At 34.7% G+C, this 22,219-nt stretch overlaps 1 protein-coding gene across 4 annotated transcripts in view; it reads left to right on the top strand.

Moving 5' to 3' along the window:
• The window catches only part of ncam2 (neural cell adhesion molecule 2), a 187,999-nt gene that overhangs the window by 151,261 nt on the left and 14,519 nt on the right, over window positions 1-22,219 (top strand). For all 4 annotated transcript variants that reach the window (XM_042731619.1, XM_042731618.1, XM_042731617.1 and 1 more), the window contains exons 7-14: window positions 1,288-1,448; window positions 4,125-4,270; window positions 8,741-8,891; window positions 11,955-12,142; window positions 13,600-13,696; window positions 16,210-16,383; window positions 18,223-18,342; window positions 18,512-18,633. In XM_042731619.1, the coding sequence (XP_042587553.1) occupies window positions 1,288-1,448; window positions 4,125-4,270; window positions 8,741-8,891; window positions 11,955-12,142; window positions 13,600-13,696; window positions 16,210-16,383; window positions 18,223-18,342; window positions 18,512-18,633 (1,159 nt within the window). The remainder of the gene's footprint in view (window positions 1-1,287; window positions 1,449-4,124; window positions 4,271-8,740; window positions 8,892-11,954; window positions 12,143-13,599; window positions 13,697-16,209; window positions 16,384-18,222; window positions 18,343-18,511; window positions 18,634-22,219) is intronic.

Raw genomic sequence — 22,219 nt, 5'->3', positions numbered from 1 at the left:
TCTTGCCACTTTCTTGGTAAAGAAAACACATTTTCACTCAAATTAATCAAAATGGATTTATTGCGTTTTGGAACCAAACTCTTCAAATAATATACAGTATAGACAAGGCAATTTTTGTGTATTTAATGCTTTCGGTTGCAGTAAATCACCTGTAGAAATCCCCCGCCCCATCGGTGCTGTTTTGGAATTGTGCTCTCGCACTGATTTGCCCTGTTTAGTAAAACTAGCCCCAAGAGTTTTGATGAGGTAAGGTGTCATGCAAAAACTGAGGATCAGGAACTTGGGAACAGGAACGAGGTATCGCAGCCAAGAAAGAGCTGTGATGACTGGGAATGGACACATTTATTCCATCCTTAATGTGTGGGCTTTGAGTGACAGCAGCCCAATTCGTTGATTGCAGGCTCTCAATCATTGTAATTACCTCCAGCTCGGATGAGAATGAGCGAGATGAAAGTGATCCCTGCCAAGCATTCTCACACATTGACCTTTAATGAATGAACATAACCAAACCACTCACAGATACACTGGGATATGACAGAAGCACCACCAATTGGATTATGTCTGCTAAAACCTGATAGTTTCATTTCATTTTGCATGTGTGCTGGTGCCAACATAAGGACTGTGGCGGAAGTAAAGTGTATTTTGGTGTATTTATTTAAAATAATAATAATAATAATAATTAATAAAAATAAAAATAATGCTATAAATAAATGTATGTGATTATACTTACCTGTGCAATTAGCGTCACTACAATTAGTGTGTTGTAATGTCCTCTGGCTGAGAAACATCTGCTCAGTTTTAACAAATTTGTTGTAAGCTGCGACTGGAATGAAGCATCCGTCTGTTTGTGTCTCTCTGTTGACTCTGTCTGTATAGCCAGAGAAAGCTTGATTCGATTCCCTTCTCCCCATTTCCTGTAGCCACACAGGTCTCTCTGCTTTAAATAGATTTCATTTCCGTTCATTCCTTTCCTAACATTATGAGAGTCTGAAGCTGCGCTGTAATTTTCTGCAAAAAATATTGCATTATTCTGTCTCCACCTTGACAGCATACCTACAGTACATGGTATGTATATTGAATGTAACAGAATATTCTGAAATGTTGTATCTCCATGTATGATGAATAACCCATCACCTGGCGTTTCTTTGCTTCCTGCATCTGCATTATGTACAGTATTTTTGATTGGCTGGTCAGGGAGATTTTCTTCTTGCGATACGAATAATACCACAGTGTTGGTAATTTAGACTTTGTTCAACTGACATGTGTTGTATATGTGTGCTTTGTCAGGAAGGGAGTGCAGCTCCAGGAATCGGAGCGGTATGTAATGAGAGCTCGAGGTACGACACTCACAGTTCGAAACATTCAGCAGGACGACGGGGGCTCCTACACCTGCAAAGCCTCTAACAAGGCAGGAGAAGTTGAGCACGAGCTGTTTCTCAAGGTTTTTGGTGAGAACACCTTTTTCTACTGGGTTACATAACTCTTCATCCACTAAATAGGATGTTACCTGTCAAACTAAGCACACTTGTTGTCCTGTCAAATTATTGTTCAAATTTTAAAAGACCTAAAACATAACATAATTTGAAAAATAATCATCTCAAGCAACAGACTAGTATATAATGAGAGGAAAAGGCCAGAATTTGTCAGGATTAGGTTCTAATTTTTCTTCTTTTTTGCTTTTATTAATTAATTAACTGTGGCACATCTCCCAGAAGTTGTTGTTGTGATGTAATGTGACCAACATGTACAACACATGAATAAATCATGTTAAATAGAACCGCATTGTTTACCATTTCACTGCATATTTTGCACTGGTGCTTGTTGTTTGTTGTTCCCTTTGAGTTTTGTGTCATGTGGTGATAATTGTAGTTGTGGGTCATTGAGTATGTTTACATGCGCAGCAGAACCCTAAGTATGAAAAATCAGCTCATAAGCTCATGTCTTTACATTCTGAAATTGCTGGGGGGGGGTTATGTATGTATACACATACATAACGAGCTACAAATTAATACATTTACATGCAGAGTGACCGTGGGGTGATTGGCAGAGTTCTAAAAGTAAAAAATAAATAAGAAATAAAACAAAATTGTAACATACACTACCATTCATATGCTTGGCATCCGTAAGATCTAATTATTTATTATTTTTTTATTGTTTATAAAAGAAATCTCTTATGCTCACCAAGGCCACATTTATTTGATCAAAATATTGTAAGAACAGTAATATTGTGAAATTGTATTACTATTTTATGTAATTGTTTTCTGTTTTGATGTTTAACAATGTAATTAATTCCTGTTATGGCCAAACTATCTATATAAACATTTTATATTAATATCTCTTGAACTTATGGCTTACATGCCAGTGATGCCCCATTTGCGTGTCTTTCTGAACACTAGTTTAGGCTATAGTTGAATGAAGTAGATCGTATAATTGTCAGCATCCATGGCTCCTGAGAAAGAATACTTTCTATCTTGCTTATGGCTAGTGCAACAGCAGGAACCCTGATGTTTTTGAAAGGTGATTGACAGCTACATCCCTGTGCTTCACTTTTCCAGTCCGGCCATGCGACATGCTTTTCTTCCATAAACAGATGGCCTAAATTGCATGAGAATGGGTGACATATTCTTTATGGGAAAGAATTTTGATTTTGATTTTCATGAAGCTGCCAACATTTTCACCGATTATTCAAATAGCACCTTGTCTGCTCATGTAAATGTATGGAAATTTATTCTGTAGTCATCAGAATCCTTTCCATGTGCAAGCAAAGGGTATTCTTCAAAGCAGCTCATTTAAATGAGCCTCCGTTATTGGATGAGAGTTTTGTTTTGCAAAGTGTGGTGGGAATCCGAGTTGTAACTTTCCTTTATGACCCCTGACAGCTAACAGAGCGAGGGCTGCTAGGGTTTCCACTCAGGCATGGTTCTTCTGTGTTTTCTGCATGCTCATAAAACTAGTTTTTGGCTTTAATGAATGGCATTCCAAGGTTCTAGAGCTGGATTTAAATCGCTTTATCTCAGCACCGTCTACTGATATGTTTATAGGTTTTTCCCAGCTGTATAATAGTGATCTTCTTAGTAATGATGATAATTGTTCAAAGTGTGAAATGAAACTCTTTGACATTGCATTTGCTGTCTATTGACAAATATGTTTAAAAAAAAAAGTTTGTTAAAAAGTGGATTTTGGCATCTGTTTGCATGGATATGAACATGTAGTTCCTGAAGAACATCTAAATGCAAATAAGTCTTTATCATTAGGATTATGCTCGTTTCTTAGATTAATTGTTAGTTGATTTAATCCCTAATGTCAATATAGCAAGAGAAAGAGATTATGCTGATAAGATTTTTTTCTCACTGTTCTGCCGTTCTCTTTTATTTATCCGCTATTATTGTGCGCCCTGCGGGAAAGCATTTTTTGATGTATATTTATCAGGTTAAACGCTGCGATGGTGTCACCTCTTTGCTTGAAGGCTGCCGCTGTTGTACATCAGTTACCCTACTAATGAGCGTTGCTACACAAGACGAGCCTTATCATAGATTTATGATGAGAATCTTAAGTATTCCTATGCCACACAACCCCTGCAGTTTACTAATGTTTATTTACCAGTGGGAGCCTGTTAGATTCAGATAGCAACAGATGTGTTGTGCTTGTCAATGTGCTGTGTCTTTTTCTGAACCTCAGACAGCAAACTGCCGACCTTTCTGCAAAATTCTGTTGTTTTCTCTTCCAGCTGGGTGTCCATGAAAGATGTTTGATTGTCAGAATGATGTTGTTGAAGCAAAGTTCAGTCTGATATTTACTGAATCGTTACCCAAGTGCAATATGTACTCTGAAAGAAAAATCTTTGAGATTATATTTCAGTGTCCCAAGGAAAAAAAAATCTTTTTTTGTATGTATACATATTCTATAGATGATATGAAGCTCGTAGAGACACATGCTGCATCGTTATTCTGAAATGAAAAGATGCTTATATCTGAGCTATTGGATTTAAAGGCAGTCAGTGACGGATAAAGGCAGTCAGTGACAGATATCATGTGACTATTGTAATCTAAGCTTGAGTGTTTTTTCTAGTTCTGTATTTTTCTCTTTTGTCTTTGTCACATTCCTCTGTTGCCCCTCTCTTGCAGTCCAGCCCCACATTACTAAGCTAAGGAACGTGACGGCTGTGGAAGGCAGCGCTGCTATGATCTCCTGCAAAGCTGAAGGTGAACCTTTGCCTGAAATCTCCTGGAGGAGAGCCAATGATGGACACAGCTTTTCAGATGGAGATAAGGTACAATATTATTCTTAGAGTAAATAATGTTTTTTGTTTTTTTTTTTTAAATCTGTGCAAAAAGTTTGGCAAGGTAAGATGTTTTAATGTTAATGTTTTTTTTGTTTTTTTTTAAAAAAGGTTATTATGCCCACAAAGGCTGCATGTATTTGAAAATGTTGTGTAATATAATATAATATAATATAATATAATATAATATAATATAATATAATATAATATAATATAATATAATATAATATAATATAATATAATATAATATAATATAATAATATTGTTATAATACTAAATATTATAAATATTATTACAGTTATTTAAAATTAAAAAATAAATAATATATTTTAATGAAATATGAATGAAGCTGAATTTTCAGCAGCCATTACTCCAGATCCTTTAAAATCATGCTAATATTCTGATTTCTTAATGTTAGAAATCTTGAAAAATATGATGCACCTTTTTTCAGGATTCAGAAGGATAGCATTTATTTATTATTTTTTTGTAACCTTTTCAATGTGACACTTTTACTGACACTTTTAATCAATTTGATGGATCCATGCCAAATACGTGTTGTTGTTGTTGTTGTTGTTGTTGTTGTTGTTGTTGTTGTTGTTGTTGTTGTTGTTGTTGCTTTGCTTTGCTTTGTTGTAATTTTACTGGCACTAAACTTTTGAATCTTAGTCTGTTGTCTTCATGTGATGAGAGTTAATGTGATGTTGCAATAAGTTTAGGACAGCAACAAGACATTTCTTTTTTTTTTTCTTTTTTTTTTTGAGTGTTACAAACACCATCTGTATTTTTATAGTGTACCATAAAATACTTTCAAGAACACGTAAACACTGAAAAAAAAAATCCCACTGAATTAAACATGAAATTAAGAAGTAGAAAGACTAAAATAGTACTTACTTGTCAAATGACCTCCAATAATCTTTGTTAGATTTACAACTTCAAAAAAATATTTTCCCGCAATGTATTGTATTTGCAGGTTATTTCTACCGCCATTTCCTCTCAGTCACTAAACATTGCAGCATATTACCACCACATTAACTGCCGGATATGTGTGACGTTCGGTCTTTGCGCACGCCCACTGTAATAGTCATGGACATTAGAGGATATAATAGACTAGCATGCAGAGACACAGCCCTGAGGCACGCTCAGTCTGTGTACCGGTTGAAGGCTGAAGAAGGCTTTCTGTGCTCCAATAATGCTCTGCATTTCCTACCGGCTTGCTCCGTGTCTGTGCTGAATGTGAATGCGGCCTGCAGAATGGCAAATGTGATTGCAGTGGCCAGGCGGGAAAGATGATGGGAACAGAAACTGTCAAAGATCATTAGAATTCTGTGAAAGGTGGGTTGTTGGCATCAACAATAGAGGCAAACGGAGCTTGACTCCAGGGAGGAACTGTGAAAAGACTCCCCATCACAGTTAATCTAGCGAGAGCTGCTCGGATAGCGATTAGAATAGCCTGCATGGCTGGGAAATGAAAGAGGATTCATACAAAGAGGTGTAGGAGAGCAGCGACGCTTGCTGCCACTCAATATGAACAAAATGAGTTTGATTTAAGCTGCTCTTTCAGAGGTGTGGGAATGTGGAGGTAAGGTAGGGGAGTTAGTCTGCTACAATTACATGGGGGCCGGGACCGAACCTGTGCTCTGAATTCAAAAGTTGCAAACAATTGATCTGGGAGCCTCTTGCCTCCCCTCCGTTTTACTCTGAACGGTTAAAGTAAGAGTTCAAAATGGATAACATTCACTGCTAGGAACGTATTGAATGGTAGAGCTGTGCGGAGAGAGATTTGACATTTGTCACAGTCTGTGGGGGCCAATTAACAGCCTAGAATAATACAACTCACTTGATGTCTACATGCTTGATGTCTAATTTGGGGGTCAGTAAATGTTTTTAATATTTCTGAAAACATCTTGTATGCTCACCAAGGCTGCATTTATTTGATCACAAATGCAGTAAACACAGTAATTTTTAAAAATGTACTGTTATTATTTAAAATAACTGTTTTCTTTTCTAAAGTATTTTAAAGTGTTTTATTATTTAAATGTATTCCTCTGATAGCAAAGCTGAATTTTCAGCAGCCATTACTACAGTTTTCAGTGTCACATGATATTTCAGAAATCATAAATATGCTGATTTGGTGCTCAAGATTCATTTATTTTTATTATGTTATTACAATATTTACAATGTCTTATTACAATGTTATTACAGCGCGTATTACAACATTCAAACCAGTTGTGTGGCTCAATAGTTTTGTGTTTTTGTTTTGTTTTGTTTTGTTTTGTTCAGTATTCTGTCATGAATAGGAAGTTCAAAAGAACAGCATTTATTTGAAATAGTTTTGTAAAAATGTAAAAGTCTTTAATGTCACTTTTTTGAATATGCATCTTTGCTGAGTAAAAGTATTCTTTTTTTTTTTCATCTTACTGACCCCAAACTTTCGAACTGTAGTGTGTTATATAAATATGTAGACAAATCTGTTCACAAATCATACTCACCCAATCTTTAAGTTCAACCCATGATACTGACTTAAATTTCTCTGTTTCTCACACAGAGCTATTGCGTGGCTTCAAAAGACTTGAAATATGATGCGGAAATCATATGGGTTGCTTTTATGATACTTTTATATGATGCTTTTCCATCTTTTTTGAAGCTTGAAAGCCTTTCATTGTAATTGCATAGAAAGTCAGTGTTCCAAATTCCTTCTTTTGTGTTCCAGAGAAGAAAGAAAGTCATACGGGTTTGGAATGACAGAATTTTCAATTTTAGGGGATGAATTATCCCTTTAAGCTGTGACCTGTTTCTTTCAGCAGGGAGCGGCAGGGAAATGGCTCTGGCTGCTGTGATGCATTTGTCAGCGTGAGCGTGGAGAATATAGTGACTAACTTAGGGCAATTTTGGTCAGCTCGGATGATGAGCGGGGTGTTGAGACAGGAAGACAGGCCTCAAAACTGTCATCATGCACTGCCTATCATTAACCACACTACTGCTCACTCTCACTAATCAAAACTGACACCGCCATACATCCATCTACTGCTTATTATGCAGTGAACGCTTCAGAGGGCAGTGAGAAAAACTGAAGAGTTGATTTACATCAGAGCAGTGTTGTGGTCTGCGAAACAAAGGTCTGTGTGATGTGTCCTCGACTTGTTTGCTTTTAAGATGGTTAAACAGTCTGAGCTCCACGTTTGTAAGGGTCTCAGACTGTTTGTAGTTCTTTAGGGACCAACAGTGTACTCAGTGATGATAATCTATTTTGGGATTATGCTGTTTCATATCCTCTCATGGATTTACATTTGTTTTGCCAGTGATTCAAAAAAGTCTGATGTATTTGAAGCTGTAGTAAAATGGAGGGTTGTTTTAGTGTTTTACATGCCAGTTTCCACACAAAGGGACATTTCTGTTCATTCATGGCTTTAGCATGATGCTTAGCTAGCATTGCAATACTATATGCATAAAAATACTACTACCTTTCAAACATTTTGGCTCTACTTGTGCTACTTAATATCTTTGTGAAAATCACAATGGGTTATTTTCAGGATTGATGAATACAATGCATTTAATTGAAACATATTTGAATATTTGAATCCTTGCTGAATAAAATCATTCATTTCTTTCTTACTTTCAAAAAAAATAAAAAATAAAAAATTTGAAACCCAAACGTTTTAACAGTAGCGATCTTGGATTGATTTTCTGTGCTCTTATCTTGGGATTGAAATTTCATGCTGCTTTAGAATTTCTCTACTAGAAGGTTTGAAGGCGGCATAATTACGCTTCCTACATTTTGGAACATCCTTGGTAGCATACTTATCATGCCTTAAATCCTGCATGGACAGGCTGCTTGCTTTGGAACAGAGCCTGTATGCACAATATCACCTTCGGTTATGCTAATGAACTACTACATCTAATATTCTTTTGCAGCATTGGTGCCTTGTATCACAATACTGTTGTCACTATTTTATACAGGCATATAGGCTATATAACACCTCTTATTTAACACCAGTTTTCTCATAACATCCCTTAATTGTGTCTTATAGCTTTATGTTTTTTTATTTAGAGGGAGTAATGGGATCAGGGCATGACGCAGTACTAACATGAATATGCGTCCCTGTGGAAGAACTACGTTTGAGTTTAACCTGTTAAGAATTACCACTGTTGAACATTTGTACTCCCAAAGCCACAAGTCAGACAACAGTGTGTGTGAAGTTAGAAATGGTTCTATACTCATTTACCATAAGAAATGTTAGGGAAAAGCAGATGAAACACTTGAGGTGTGTTAAAAGCCTCTCTGCACCCTTCCCTCTTCTAAAACTCTATGGTTTGGATCTATCCTCATGAGTCATGCCTTAATCCCCACATCTTGCTGTTACACGATTTTGTACTTAATCCTACAACCTTGACTCTCTGATTATCGGGTTTATCTGTTTTTCAAATATGTGAAGCATGTGATGCTTTTTGGGTTTTTTTCAGAGTCCAGACGGCCGAGTGGAGGTGCGAGGCCGTTATGGCGAATCCATCCTGACTATTGTTGGAGTCAAGTTATCTGACTGGGGACGCTTTGACTGTGAGGCTCTCAGCAGGATCGGTGGACATCAGAAGAGCATGTTCCTGGATATTGAGTGTGAGTGGTCTGAATTGGGATTTGAATTTAAGTGTCAGGAAAGGGGAAATTCAAGAATTAAAAAATAATCACTAGATTGAACTAATTAAGTATATGTGACCCTGGACCACAAAACCAGTCATAAGTAGCATGGGTATATTCAGAGCAATAGCCAATAATACATTGTATGGGTCAAAATTATTTTTCTTTTATGCCAAAAATCATAATGATGCTAAGTAAAGATCATGTTCAATGAAGAATATTTTGTAAATTTTTTGTAGTTTTTATATCGTAAATATATAAATAATTTTTTATTATTATTATTATTTGATTGGTATTTCATTTGGAGAACTTCATAGGCTATTTTCTCAATATTTTGATTTTTTTTTGCACCCTCAGATTCCAGATATTCAAATAGTTGTATCTCGGCCAAATATCGTCCTATCCTAACAAAACATACATCAATGGAAAGCTTATTTATTCAGCTTTCAGATGAACAATTGAGCCTTATGACTGGTTTTGTGGTCCAGGGTCACATATTTATTCACTAAAAGGTTATTTGGTTATTTATTTAGAATTGGAATTGGAATTGGAACTATGTTTCTAAACAAGAAAAAGATTTTAACACACTACCATAATATGTCCACCACATTCTTTTCAGTTAATTTTATAATTATAAATATGAATTTCTTCATTTTGTAGAAACTGTACTTTGACAAAGGTTATCAAAACTTTATACATGGAAGCCTGTGTAGAGTTTTACCCTTGTTTATAATATTATTATATTAAATAGGGCCCTATGAAATCTGTTTTATTTATTTTTTTCCAAATTCCGTTTTCCTGCGTGTTTTTTTTTTTTTTATATTTTTTTTTAGGTTTTATTTTATTTTTTCATCAAAAAAGCATGTTTATTTGTTAAATATTGAAATGTCTTGAAATCAGGAAACAGCAATTTCTTAAAAGTTTAACAAAAAAATAAATTTTTAAGGCCCTATGAAAAATAGGAAAAATAATTTGCCAGAATAATATATTTATTTATTTATTATTTAGCAGAAAAATAAAACATTTCATAGGGCCTTAAAAATGTATATATATATACAGTACAGGTCAAAAGTTTGGAAACATTACTATTTTTAATGTTTTTGAAAGAAGTCTCTTCTGCTCATCAAGCCTGCATTTATTTGATCAAAAATACAGAAAAAAACATGTAATATTGTGAAATATTATTACAACTTAACATAATAGATTTTCTTTTTGAATATACTTTAAAATAATAATTTATTCCTGTGATGCAAAGCTGAATTTTCAGCATCATTACTCCAGCCTTCAGTGTCACATGTAACATCCAGTCTATCACATGATCATTAGAAATCATTCTAATATTCTGATTTATTATGAGTGTTGGAAACAGTTCTGCTGTCATATATTTGATGAATAAAAGGTTAAAAAGAACTGCATTTATTCAAAAAAAAAAAAATTCTAATAATCTATATTCGAATAATATATTTTCTTTACTATCACTTTTTTATCAATTTAACACATCCTTGCTGAATAAAAGTATTGATTTTATTTAAAAAAAAGAAAGAAAAAAAAAATTACTGACCCCAAATTACTGACCAGTAGTGTATATTGTTTATTACAAAAATATTTATATTTTTAAAAACATAGCTTTCTTTTTTTTTTTTTTTTTTTTTTTGTTTTTTATTCATCACAAGTATCCTAAAAAAGTATCAAATGTTCTGAAAAAATATTAAGCGTAGAACTTTTTCCAACTTTAATAATGAATTCATCATATTAGAATGATTTCTAAAGGATCATGTGATAATGATCCTAAAAATTCAGCTTTGGGGGCATCACAGAAATGAATGATAATTTAAAGTATAATAAATTTAAAACAATTATTTTAAATTGTAAATAATATATCAATCAATATTACATTTTTTTCTGTATTTTTGATCAAATAAATGCAGGCTGATGAGCAGAAGAAAACTTCTTTCAAAACACTTAAAAATAGTAATGTTGTCCAAACTTTTGACCTGTACTGTATATATATATATATATATATATATATATATATATATATTATATATATTATATAGTCTATATATATATATATATATATATATAGAATGATATTAATATTTAACAGTTGTCTATATGTAACATTTTTAATTTTGGAATATGTATATGTATATGTATTATTATTATTATTATTATTATTATTATTATTATGTTATTATGTATGATTATTATTATTATTATTATTATTATTATTATTATTATTATTATTTAACATATTTATTGGTGATCTACACTCAAAATGATATGTACCTGTATAATAATAACAAAAGAATTACAGTTTTGTTTAATTTCGACTCTTCTTCCCAAAATTCAAATTCAAGTTACAGTTCTGTATCCTGTATTCTTAGAATCAGTAGCAGCAGCAGGGTAGATATATATATTTCTCATTATGGGGTGCAGTGGAACGGACCATCTAGCAGGGTTGCTAATATATACCCATTCATTCAGTCTCAATCCGTCACCGATGTGACAATGTGGGCTGCATCAATCTCTTTAATGGAAAAAATGGGTGTGATTGTGTGTGTGCTGTTTCTGTGTGTCTATGTACTGTATGTGTGTGTCTGCCAGTGTGTGTGTGTGGGTGTACGACTGAGAAATCACATATAATGCAGCATTTCCCAGTACCACAGTGCTCTCTATCTCACACCCTCTACCTCATTGCATCTCTCTAACATACTGCCAAATGAAATCTTCTTCCACCTACTGCATTGTGGGGGAAGAGGTGGTTTGAGTTTTTGCAGGTTGTTTTGAAAAATTAGAGGCAACTTGCGAGAAGTGGCAATGCTTCAGATTCAGTTTGATTAGGAGGCCATTTCACCGGATGAAAGAGAACTCCATGATAAAGTGTTTGGTTAACACGTATGTGGTAGCTCCTACCTGCCTGGTACATGCTAGATTTTAATTTAGACATCGGGCAGCTAATCTTGAATGAGTTTTTGATGGATGACTGTTAGAAGAGCTCGGCGTGCCATTACTGAGCACTCCTTTACCATTCTTTCACAGATGCACCAAAGTTCCAGACCAACCACACTATATTTTTCTCGTGGGAAGGGAACCCGGTCAACATTAGCTGTGATGTTATGTCTAACCCTCCGGCCACAATGCTGTGGAGACGGGAAAAGTTGACCATCCCTAGTGAGGGTGCTGGAAACATGCGTGTATACAGTGCCCCTGGCAGATCTCTCCTCGAGGTACAGTATTCCACCCACTGCTTTTTCTGGTTTTTAACATTTTTCTCATTCCTATTGGATTTTTATGTGTTTGGTTGTCTAGATAAGAGAGCCAGGAGAGTTAGACATTAATTATATCCAGGCCTTAGCCCACTGGTGGCATTCAAATAGTTAGGAGTCTTTAAAAAAATGTATTTATTACATTGGTATTTGTTATACTTTAATTATTAAAATTGTCAAATTATTTATTTAGCATTGGATATATTTTTCCAAACAAAATTCAATAATGTCTTAACAGCAATGAATTTAAGTTATTAATTTTATTACAGTTTTCAAACTTCAGTAGACCACCATAAGATGTTCACCACATTGATTTGAGTAAAAAATATTATATAGAAATATTAAATACAGTTTTAGATATTATTTTTTTTTTAATCCATTTAATTTACTTTCATTTTAATCAATCTGCTGTCAATGCTGCCTTCAGATTTGTTTAAAAAGCTAAAAAAAAAATTGTATAAAAATATAAATGAATATAACTATCTACAGTATTAATAAACCATTTTGTACAGTATGTACGGGTTACAGGCAGCTGATCATGATAATTCTAAGCTGTTTTTTTAAGGACACACTGTAAAAAATCAAAAGTTGAGAAAACTTTAAGGCAACCAGCTTCAGAAGACTTTTGAGTTTTCTCAACTTTGTTTTCAGTTTATACAATAAAAAGTTGAGAAAACTCAAAAATCTCCTACAAAAACAAGTTGAGAAAACTCAAAAATCTGCTAAAGCTGGTTGCCTTTAACATTTAAGCTTTCTCTTTTGTTTTGTTTTTTGTTTTTTGGTGATGTGTCGGGTTGGCACTGGATTCTGATGCAAAATCTGTGAAAGTATTTTGCTAAAACATACAGGTGTAGAGAGCTAGTCGGATGTGGAAATGAATTATTGCCAGCAGAGCTGGGTTGTTATCGATAACTAAAGCTAAAAATAAAACCATAAAAAAAACAGTTACTTGATATAAACATTAACTGAAATGAAATCTATACAGTATATATATATATATATATATAAACTTGAACTTATTCAATTTCAGCCCGTTTTCTTTAAAGTATTCCCTTTCATTTAAAGTACTGTTTAAAGTTCTAAAATGTAAAAATAAACTTTATTTCAAAATATTAACAAGAACTATAATAGTAAATCAGTGACACAGATCACACTGGGTAGAGAAGATTATTTATAGTGGTACAAGTAGATTTGCCCTTTTTTTTTGTAAACTTATCTGAACAAGACACGACTCAGCAACACTTGGTTTCTCTGGAAACAGATGATTCCTCTGCAGTTATGTTTACTAATCAAGATTAGTGTCAAATGTACACATGAACAACATAACAACAATAACAGACATTAGATGTGTAACAAGACAAACACGTGCAGCAAGAAAAATGTATGCATGATCACGCTAACACAACCTTGGTCCTCAGGTTACCCCGATGTCAGACAGAGATTTTGGCCGTTACAACTGTACAGCCAGAAACAACATTGGGATGCGCTTTCAGGAGTTCATCCTAGCACAGGCAGGTGGGTGTTTACCACAGGTTCAACTAATCCATATGATTAATGCATCTGTCAGTATATAGCTGTGTGACCAAGGTGAAGCTTTTAAAGGTGTTTAATACTTTCTTTTATTCAAGTTGAACATGTAGAGACAATAATATGTCATTTGTAGAAACTCCGGAGGACTGTCAACACTCTGGCACAAGTTTTTTTTGTTTTTTGGTATTGGAAATATGTTTGTTGCCAAGTATGCTTGCGCATACAAGGAATTTGTTTTAGTGACATAAGCTTCCAGTACACAAAAGACAACAACACACAGTCAAAAAAATAAAAAATAAAAACCCTTTGCAGATAAATAAGTGTATAAACAATTGTGCTATAAATGATAATAGAATTGGATTGAGTAAGATGCAGGGATGTACTAGGATACAGGGATGTACTTAAGATTTCTAATGTCACTATGAGCCTTTCAAGCCTTAAAGGTGAAATGTGTAATTTCTGTGACTTTAATTAAGCAAAATTGAAAAAAGAGTTTCTGATTCAAACAGGATCCCCAAATGCTCGCCATGCTTTTATTTGAAAATAGAGGTAATTCCAAACGTACTGTTGAGTAAGTTATCTGTTAGTATTTCTATTCATCTCGATGGCAGTTGCTCGACCTGTAGAAGATGGCAGCTAGTGATAAACACTTTTAAGAGCTCAAAAAATTGATCACTGGAATAAAATTAATTAATTATGATTTGAATATTGCTTGCAAAAAAAAAAAAAAAATAAATAAATAAATAGATTAAATGGAACAGATAAATAGAACTGCTTTTGAATGGCCATCAATTGAAAACAGCTTTTTTGGGCCCAGTTGGTGTTATTTACATGCTGATTATTCAAACTGTGACCCACCCTGGGGTCTAAAATGTCAATTTCCAGTTCAGCCAATGGCATGACTTTGGGACGGAACTATCTGTTTGCCTGAGTATTGGCAAATGGGGTGCAAGGACCTTTCAGCAAACCTTCATTATTTCAGTTCCACTTGGTGTCGCAGAAATTACACACTTCAGCTTTAAGGCTTGAACGGACTTTAGGTATATTAACAGTCCCAACCTTCTCGCTCTTGTCAAAGTCTGTCCACATACATGTAATCTCCGCACAGAGCTCCTCAGATAATAAAGACTTTTGTATCAGGCTGAACACCATGGCAGCACTAGAAGAAAACACGCTTAGATTTCGAACAGCTGGCAATAATGTGTTTACTCAAGCTTTGAAGAGCTTACTTCAAATATAATGCAGATCACTCTGACGGATTGTTGTCCACTGTATTGTTTGTGTCTTGAAGTGTACAACACAATAAAAATGCATGTATATTTGTGTATGTGCTTGTCTTAGCTGTATCCTCTTATATATATATATATATATCATCCTAGCAGACACTCAAAGGTGGAAGTGGATTCTGTGGCACAACTTCTCTTTTTTTGTCCATCTTAGCATCTCTGTCCTACTGTCTTTCTCACTGGCATGTCCTCTCCATGATCCTCTATTACACACACAAATTTGTTTCTCTCTATCTTCCTGCTGCCTCTCCCTGTTTCATTTACTATTTCTCTCTTCACCAACGGTCTCAGCTCTCCCACTCTCAGATGCTTGATATTCAGAGCAGTTTGTGTATTCTGGCTTGGCAAGGCAAAAAAAACAAAAACATGAAAACCAAGCATGTAAAATGGCTATGAATTATAAAACTATTCAGTGTCACCTATTGTAAAGGACATGCTTGAGAGGTTCAGGCAGGATAAAACATGTTTTGTATCAGATTAGCAACTTGATGATTTGTGTCACCTGATGACTATGAGCTAATTTTGATGCTTATTTTTTGATTAAGCCTGCACTGAATCTACTTCTGAAGAAACGCAATTCAAACAGATGTCATTCATAAAACTGTATGTGCAGTATACCACGCACGTAGTGCTTTAGTTTATCAGATTTTGGCTAGTTTGATCTAGTTTGAGTTTTCATCTCTCAGTACTAGTGTATTGCTCTACATTTTTTCCGGAAAATATATATAAAGTGTATATTTGTGTTATTAATTTAATTGGGATTATTATATTTTAACATGTTGTTTTGCAAATTAAAAAAGTCATAAGAGGCACTGTGTTACCATTAATTTACCATGGGTTTTAAGCTGTAAGAATACCCTTTAGTTATATTTAAACCACTTTTCTGTTTTGGTTTAATTCTCTTCTGTGATTTCATTTGATTTTTTATTTTCTTTACTTAACTTTCAAACTTTATTGACATTTATTTTTTATAAGATGGTGAGACAGGAGTACAGTGCAGTCATTTCTAGCTGACTGTGTTTGTGGACTGAAAAGTCTCACGCTGAGAGAGCTTGGGTTGTAAGGCCCTGAAAGCATCTCTATAGCTTTGTTTTCAACCCCACAGAAAAACACAACTAGATCCTTTGATACTCTCAGAAACTGTGGCCTCGGCACATAAATGGAGTCGTTTGTTAGTCTCTCTTCCCCTGACCCATAATTTCTCTGTCACAGATGTTCCCTCAAACCCTTACTCTGTTCGGCTGAGCTCTGTAGCACAGCGCGTGGCCACAGTTACCTTCACGAAGCCAGACTCTCATGGCGGCGTACCCATCAGTCACTACCTGGTCAAATACAAAGACATCAGCTCACAGGACTGGAAGGATATGAAATCGCAGGGGACACAGAGTAAGTACAAATGTTTTCCACTGCTGGGTTTTATCAGTGCCTGTGTTAAACCACCAAACAAATTGTAGATGAAGCAATGGTTTCCACTTACTGCTGATTATCTCTCTCTTTTCTTGAAAGAGAGAAATAAATACTTGCATTCCACAAGGATGCAATAAACTAATCAAAACTGATAGTACAAAAGATTTCTATTTAAAATAAATGCTGTTTTTTTTACTTTCTGAAATCCCATCATGGTTTCCACAAAAATATTAAGCAACACAATTGTTTTTAAAATTGATATAATAAGAAATGTTTCTTTAACACCAAATCTGCATATTAAAATGATTTCTGAAGGATCAATTGACACTGAAGACTGCTGTAATGGCTGCTGAATATTCAGAATTACCGTCACAGATTAAATTATATTTTAAATATATTAAAATAAACAATAGTTATTTTAAGTTTAATGATATTTCACAATTGTACTGTTTTTGTAAATGAAGCCTTGGTGAGCATGAGAGACTCATAAACATAAATATTTTACCCACCGCAAACTTTTGAATGGTAGTCTTGTTTCCACTGTCTTCCATATAATGAAAGTAAAAGGGCATTTGGGCTGTCAAACTACAAAATTAAAGAAAACACCATAAATATATAAAAAAAGTAGTCCATACAGCTTCTAAGTGTTCTGAGGTCACATGGATGTGTGACAACTTTACTCTCCACTGTATATCCCAAATCAAATATGGTGCCTTTCATAGTTATGCCATTTGTAGTTCATTTCGGATCTTAGGCAGGAGCATTGCACAAAAAATGACTTTCATTATACTTTTATGCTGATTTTTTTGAATCCTTCATTCTCACTACATTCATGCACAAAACACATTACTTCAAAAAGAATTGCCTAAAATTTCAGTTCATACTAGCTTCAAAGGCCAAACTAGAAAAGTGAGAAGAGCTGTGGGAGATACAACTCCAGTCCAGCTTGAACTTATAGTGCTTAAATAGATCTTTCTTTACTTACAACACCAAGATGGGTCTGCAGGAACTTTAAGAAAACATTTGATAATCATATTAGATAAGGCTACTTCAAGGACTCTGAACTACATATTCCTGAAAAGGCCTGTTTGCCAAGAGCATGACTAGGGAAAGCAATTATTTGAAACCATGTACATGATTTAGGAGACCAGTTGGGACGAGCCTGTCCTCCAACAAAAAACGACCATATAGGTCGTTTGTGCAAGCACCTTATTACGACCTATTTTTACGTTTTAACGTTAAGCGGCCTCTAGTGGGCGTAAAAATAATGACAGTATCGCGTTGCGTCTGTCGTCATGAAATGACGTATAAAAGTCATTACCAATCAAAACGCACGTTTATTTAAATGCAATGTGTGGACTTTTTACACCGATCTCACAGTAATTCGTACATATTTTACTAGGAGGCTTATTCGTTCGAATGACCACACCTAACCCCACCCCCTAAACCTAACCCTCACAGAAATCATGCTAAATTATGATTTTTTTGAGCATATACATTTTACGTGCACGTCCATTCTCGGGGATCGAACCCATGATAGCATGATTGCATATCAAGGTATAACGCAATAATCTTCCAACTGAGCTACACGAAACGCAAATCACGGTGCAAATAAAAGAGTACAAAACATTAATATGAACACGACCTTTTGCCGATAGGGGCGCAATTGTAGTATACGCTCTGATGGGTCGTATTTCAGGGATTTGGACAAACGACCTGTACGAGCGTATTAGTTGGAGGACATGTTGGTTGGGACATAGTATGTTCGTTACAATCATTTACATATCTCTCTGTTTATCATTCTCTTTTTTTCTACAGCAGTCGTGTTGCTCACTAACCTTGAGCCCAACACAACCTATGAGGTGAGAGTAGCCGCGGTGAATGGAAAAGGTCAAGGGGAGTTCAGCCGCACAGAGAGCTTTCAAACTCTGCCCATACGTGAGTGCCCTCTGCTTTGACCCGTATATGCTGTAGGTTGCGGAAAACAACCTTTAGCCATTACACTATTGCAGTAGTATATTGCTGCTAACCATTGAGTTAATTTGTAACCAGTTATGAATATGAATGTGGACCATTCATACATTATTTTACTTTGTTCGATATTCAGGTGAGCCGAGTCCCCCTTCGGTTCAGGGTCAACGAGGGGTGGGGAAGGCATACAGACTGGGTCTGGTCAAGCAGGATGATGGAGGAATGCCCATCCTGGAGTATATTGTCAAATACAAAACAGTAAGTAACTACCATTCAAAAGACTGAGTACGAGAAGAAATGAACAAGAAATTAATACTATTATTCAGCAAGACATTGTTTCAAATGAATGATGTTCTTTTCATCAAAAAATCCTGAAAAAAATGTGCTAACAAAACTAATTGTGCTTGTTTTTAATTTAATAATTAATTATTTAATTAATTATTAATTTTTGTGAAAAATATTGTGAAGTATTAGAATTTGAAGTGATGTGGTCAGAATTACACGTTTATGCCAATAATATTATAGATATTAATAAAAAAGTAAAAATCGTATTTAAAATAAATAAAATTAATGTCATAAAATTAAAGCCATCACAGCTTTACATTGAGCCAGCTGTCAAACTGATCCAAATATATAACAAAGGCATTACAGTATCCGCTAAAACAAAACATACCAGCATGACTTTTTTGTTGTGCATGGATGAACTAAGTTTGTTGTGAGAATGTGATTACTCAACATTATCCCTTTACAACCACATTGATATAATCTTGAATTTCACTTGTTGGGGGGATTGGTTGTGTTCAGCAGAACATTGTTTTATAGATTGAAATGTACTTGGCCATTAACTAGCTGGAGAAAAGCAGCACTAAATGGGATCCTGTGGTTTATTGTTTGTGAGTGTAGAGTGTGAGACTGAGCTGGAATGCAGAGGGTGTTATTCCAGTTAAGACGTAGAGATGAGTGGGTGATGGTTTCAATAATGAGCAGTGAAAAAACATCTCTTTGTTTGAGCCCATGCCCCTTGTTTATGCACCAGCACGCACAGCAGTGTGGATAAAAACATGCTTCACTAATTCTTGCACAAGATATTTTGCCGTTTTAGGGGCTTTTTGCTCATTGACTAAACTGTTGTGTGTTAGGTATGACTGCATTGAAGTGTTCTGTGGAAGTGCCGTGTGGGAAAGAGAGAGGAATGGTTATAGGCAGGTCTAACAAACCTCCCTCTTGGGACAATCAGTGTCTTAAATTGTGAAATAAAGCAAATGATGGGTCTCATTTACTAATTATTGCACGGATTACTTTATATTTGTACACACAGAATAACTTCTCAATTTAAAATGTTCACCTAATTCACAGCTTTTGTGTACGCACAGGAATTTGTTATTAACCTTGTTCTAATGTTAATAAATATGGATTATTATATTAAATCAATGACCACAACCCCAAGGATAGTCATTTGCATAAAACAGGCCCAAACCATCTTCATATAGGGACTTTCTGCACAACTATTCCTTTACAGCCTTTCATCACTCTCAAACATATGATGTTCTCTAACGACGCTGTGCTCTTGTCTAAGGGTCGCTGAGAAACAAGATCCACTGCCAAGTATGTCACTTTCAAAACCAGTTCAAACTCAATGAACACCTTCAATACAGGAACAGATTACATGAGTCAGCTGTACATACAGTATGTGTATCTGCACTGGTATTCAATGGAACACTTCGCTTCCTGTCAGTTCTGATCCATCATATTGTAATAAAGGCTAAAATAACAAAAATGAAATATTTTAAGCAGTTTTTTGTTTTCTTTATTTATTTATTTAATAATAATAATAATAATATATATATATATATATATATATATATATATATATATATATATATATATATATATATATATATATATATATATATATATATATATATATATATGTATGTATTTCTTTCATTGATCTGAGTTGAGTTGAGTTCAGTAAGCTATAATGCATAACTGGCTGTATAGGAAAGGTTGTGTAAGGATGAGGGTCAAAACAGATATATTTATATACAAAAGTATATGAAAGCATCTGTGTGCACGTAAGAACTCTTTTATTATTATAATGATAATTATATTATCTGGTTGGGCAGTCATATAGAGTCTTACTGCTGAAGTTTAAACCACAGTAAAATATCCCGATAAAGACCCTAACAGTATGTCTTTTGCCAAAGCCTTGAATATCGCGTGACTTTTTACTGCCAATATTTGTTAATGGCATCAAATTAGACAAAAGACCGAGACCATAAAGTGTCAGAACTCTTAAAAAGTCTTGTGTAACACTGCATTTTTTGTTCCTTGTGCATTGACATCATTGTTTCACAATCAAAAACTTTGTTTAAAGGTCATGATGTTGTCAAGTGTTACCACACAGCATGTTTACAAGTTCACCACAGCATTCTCTCTATCTCTCGCAATCCTTCTGTTTGTTTTTCCCCTTTTGAGCCTCAGCGTCTCCTCATTTGCTTCATCTCTGTCTGTCTCACTGTGTTTTGTGATGCCTCGCTTCCTCCTCAACCTTAATAGGGTCCGCTGGCATCTTTTCCTTCTCTTATTTGTTCTCTTCCCTTATTTTCTCTTTTTATATCTCTCTCTCTCATTTGCTCTGTCTCTGATCGCCTGTGCATGTGGAGGTGAGAACAGGGGAAATGGAGATGTCACAGTCTGGGGAGACAGCTCGCCTAAGGACTGTCAACATGTGAAAGCCACATTCAACCATTTAGCCTTTAAAGAGCTGAGGCGTTTTGCAAAATGTCAGAATATAAAAGCAATGACTTTTTGAAGGCAGCTTGTGTGGTCTTAGTTTCAAAATTTTAGCCAGCAGAACAGCCAGCACACACAAGCACACACACACATTATTTTATATGACGCACACATTCAGGCTCAGAAGCTCTGCAGGCAGGGACACAAAGAGAATAATGGATGCGTTAGAGTGTTTCAGCTGTTTAAAGTTTGAGGGTTAGAGAAAAGAATCTTTTTTTTATCTGTTGCTCCAAGGAAAAAGGAGCAGATGGCCTCTCAGGCCACTTTCATCTGCAATTCTGTCATTCACTCTCTTTGTGTGACAATTTGGTTGAGAAAAGAGCAAGTATTGGCTTTATACTGTAAGTATAACCATAATTTAATATTTTAGACAGAGAGAGCGCACAAGTATTGGCTTTATTCTGTGGGTATGACCATATACAGTATATATATATATATATATATATATATATATATATATATATATATATATGTGTGTGTGTGTGTGTGTGTGTGTGTGTGTGTGTGTGTGTGTATGCAGTATGTGTATATGTATATGTATGTATGTGTGTATATTAGGGGTGGCACGGTTTAACTTTTTCATGGTTCGGTTTGTTAAACGATTTTAGAGCCACGGTTTCGGTACAGTTCGGATGTGCTATGTTTATGGAAAAACTATACTTTCAAATAAAAAAAGAATATTCTATCTAACTACAAGAAACAGCACAAATAAATACGATAGAGTAAAGATACAAAAAATAAACAGTGATTTTCCGTAGTTTTTTTTTTTTAGGTAGGTCTAACATTAGTTTTTAGGTACAGATATTGAATAAAGTTATCAAATGTAAAACAGCATTGCATATTTGACTGTATAAATGAAAGATTATTCTTTATTAAAGTTACAAAAGCTTTTCAATCAATAGCAGTGAGTGTTTTCTTTGTTGTTCCTGTTCGATTAATATATAGGATATTTACCAAGATGGGTATTTTGACATAATTTTTTGTGTGAATTTGTCCATTTAAACACAATACTTTAGAGAGAGCTTAATATTTGTGCGCGTTCTGAGGC

This window comes from Cyprinus carpio, chromosome B9 (genome assembly GCF_018340385.1).
Source record: "Cyprinus carpio isolate SPL01 chromosome B9, ASM1834038v1, whole genome shotgun sequence".
Classification (NCBI taxonomy): domain Eukaryota; kingdom Metazoa; phylum Chordata; class Actinopteri; order Cypriniformes; family Cyprinidae; genus Cyprinus; species Cyprinus carpio.
This window is presented reverse-complemented; position numbering and strand designations above follow the sequence as displayed.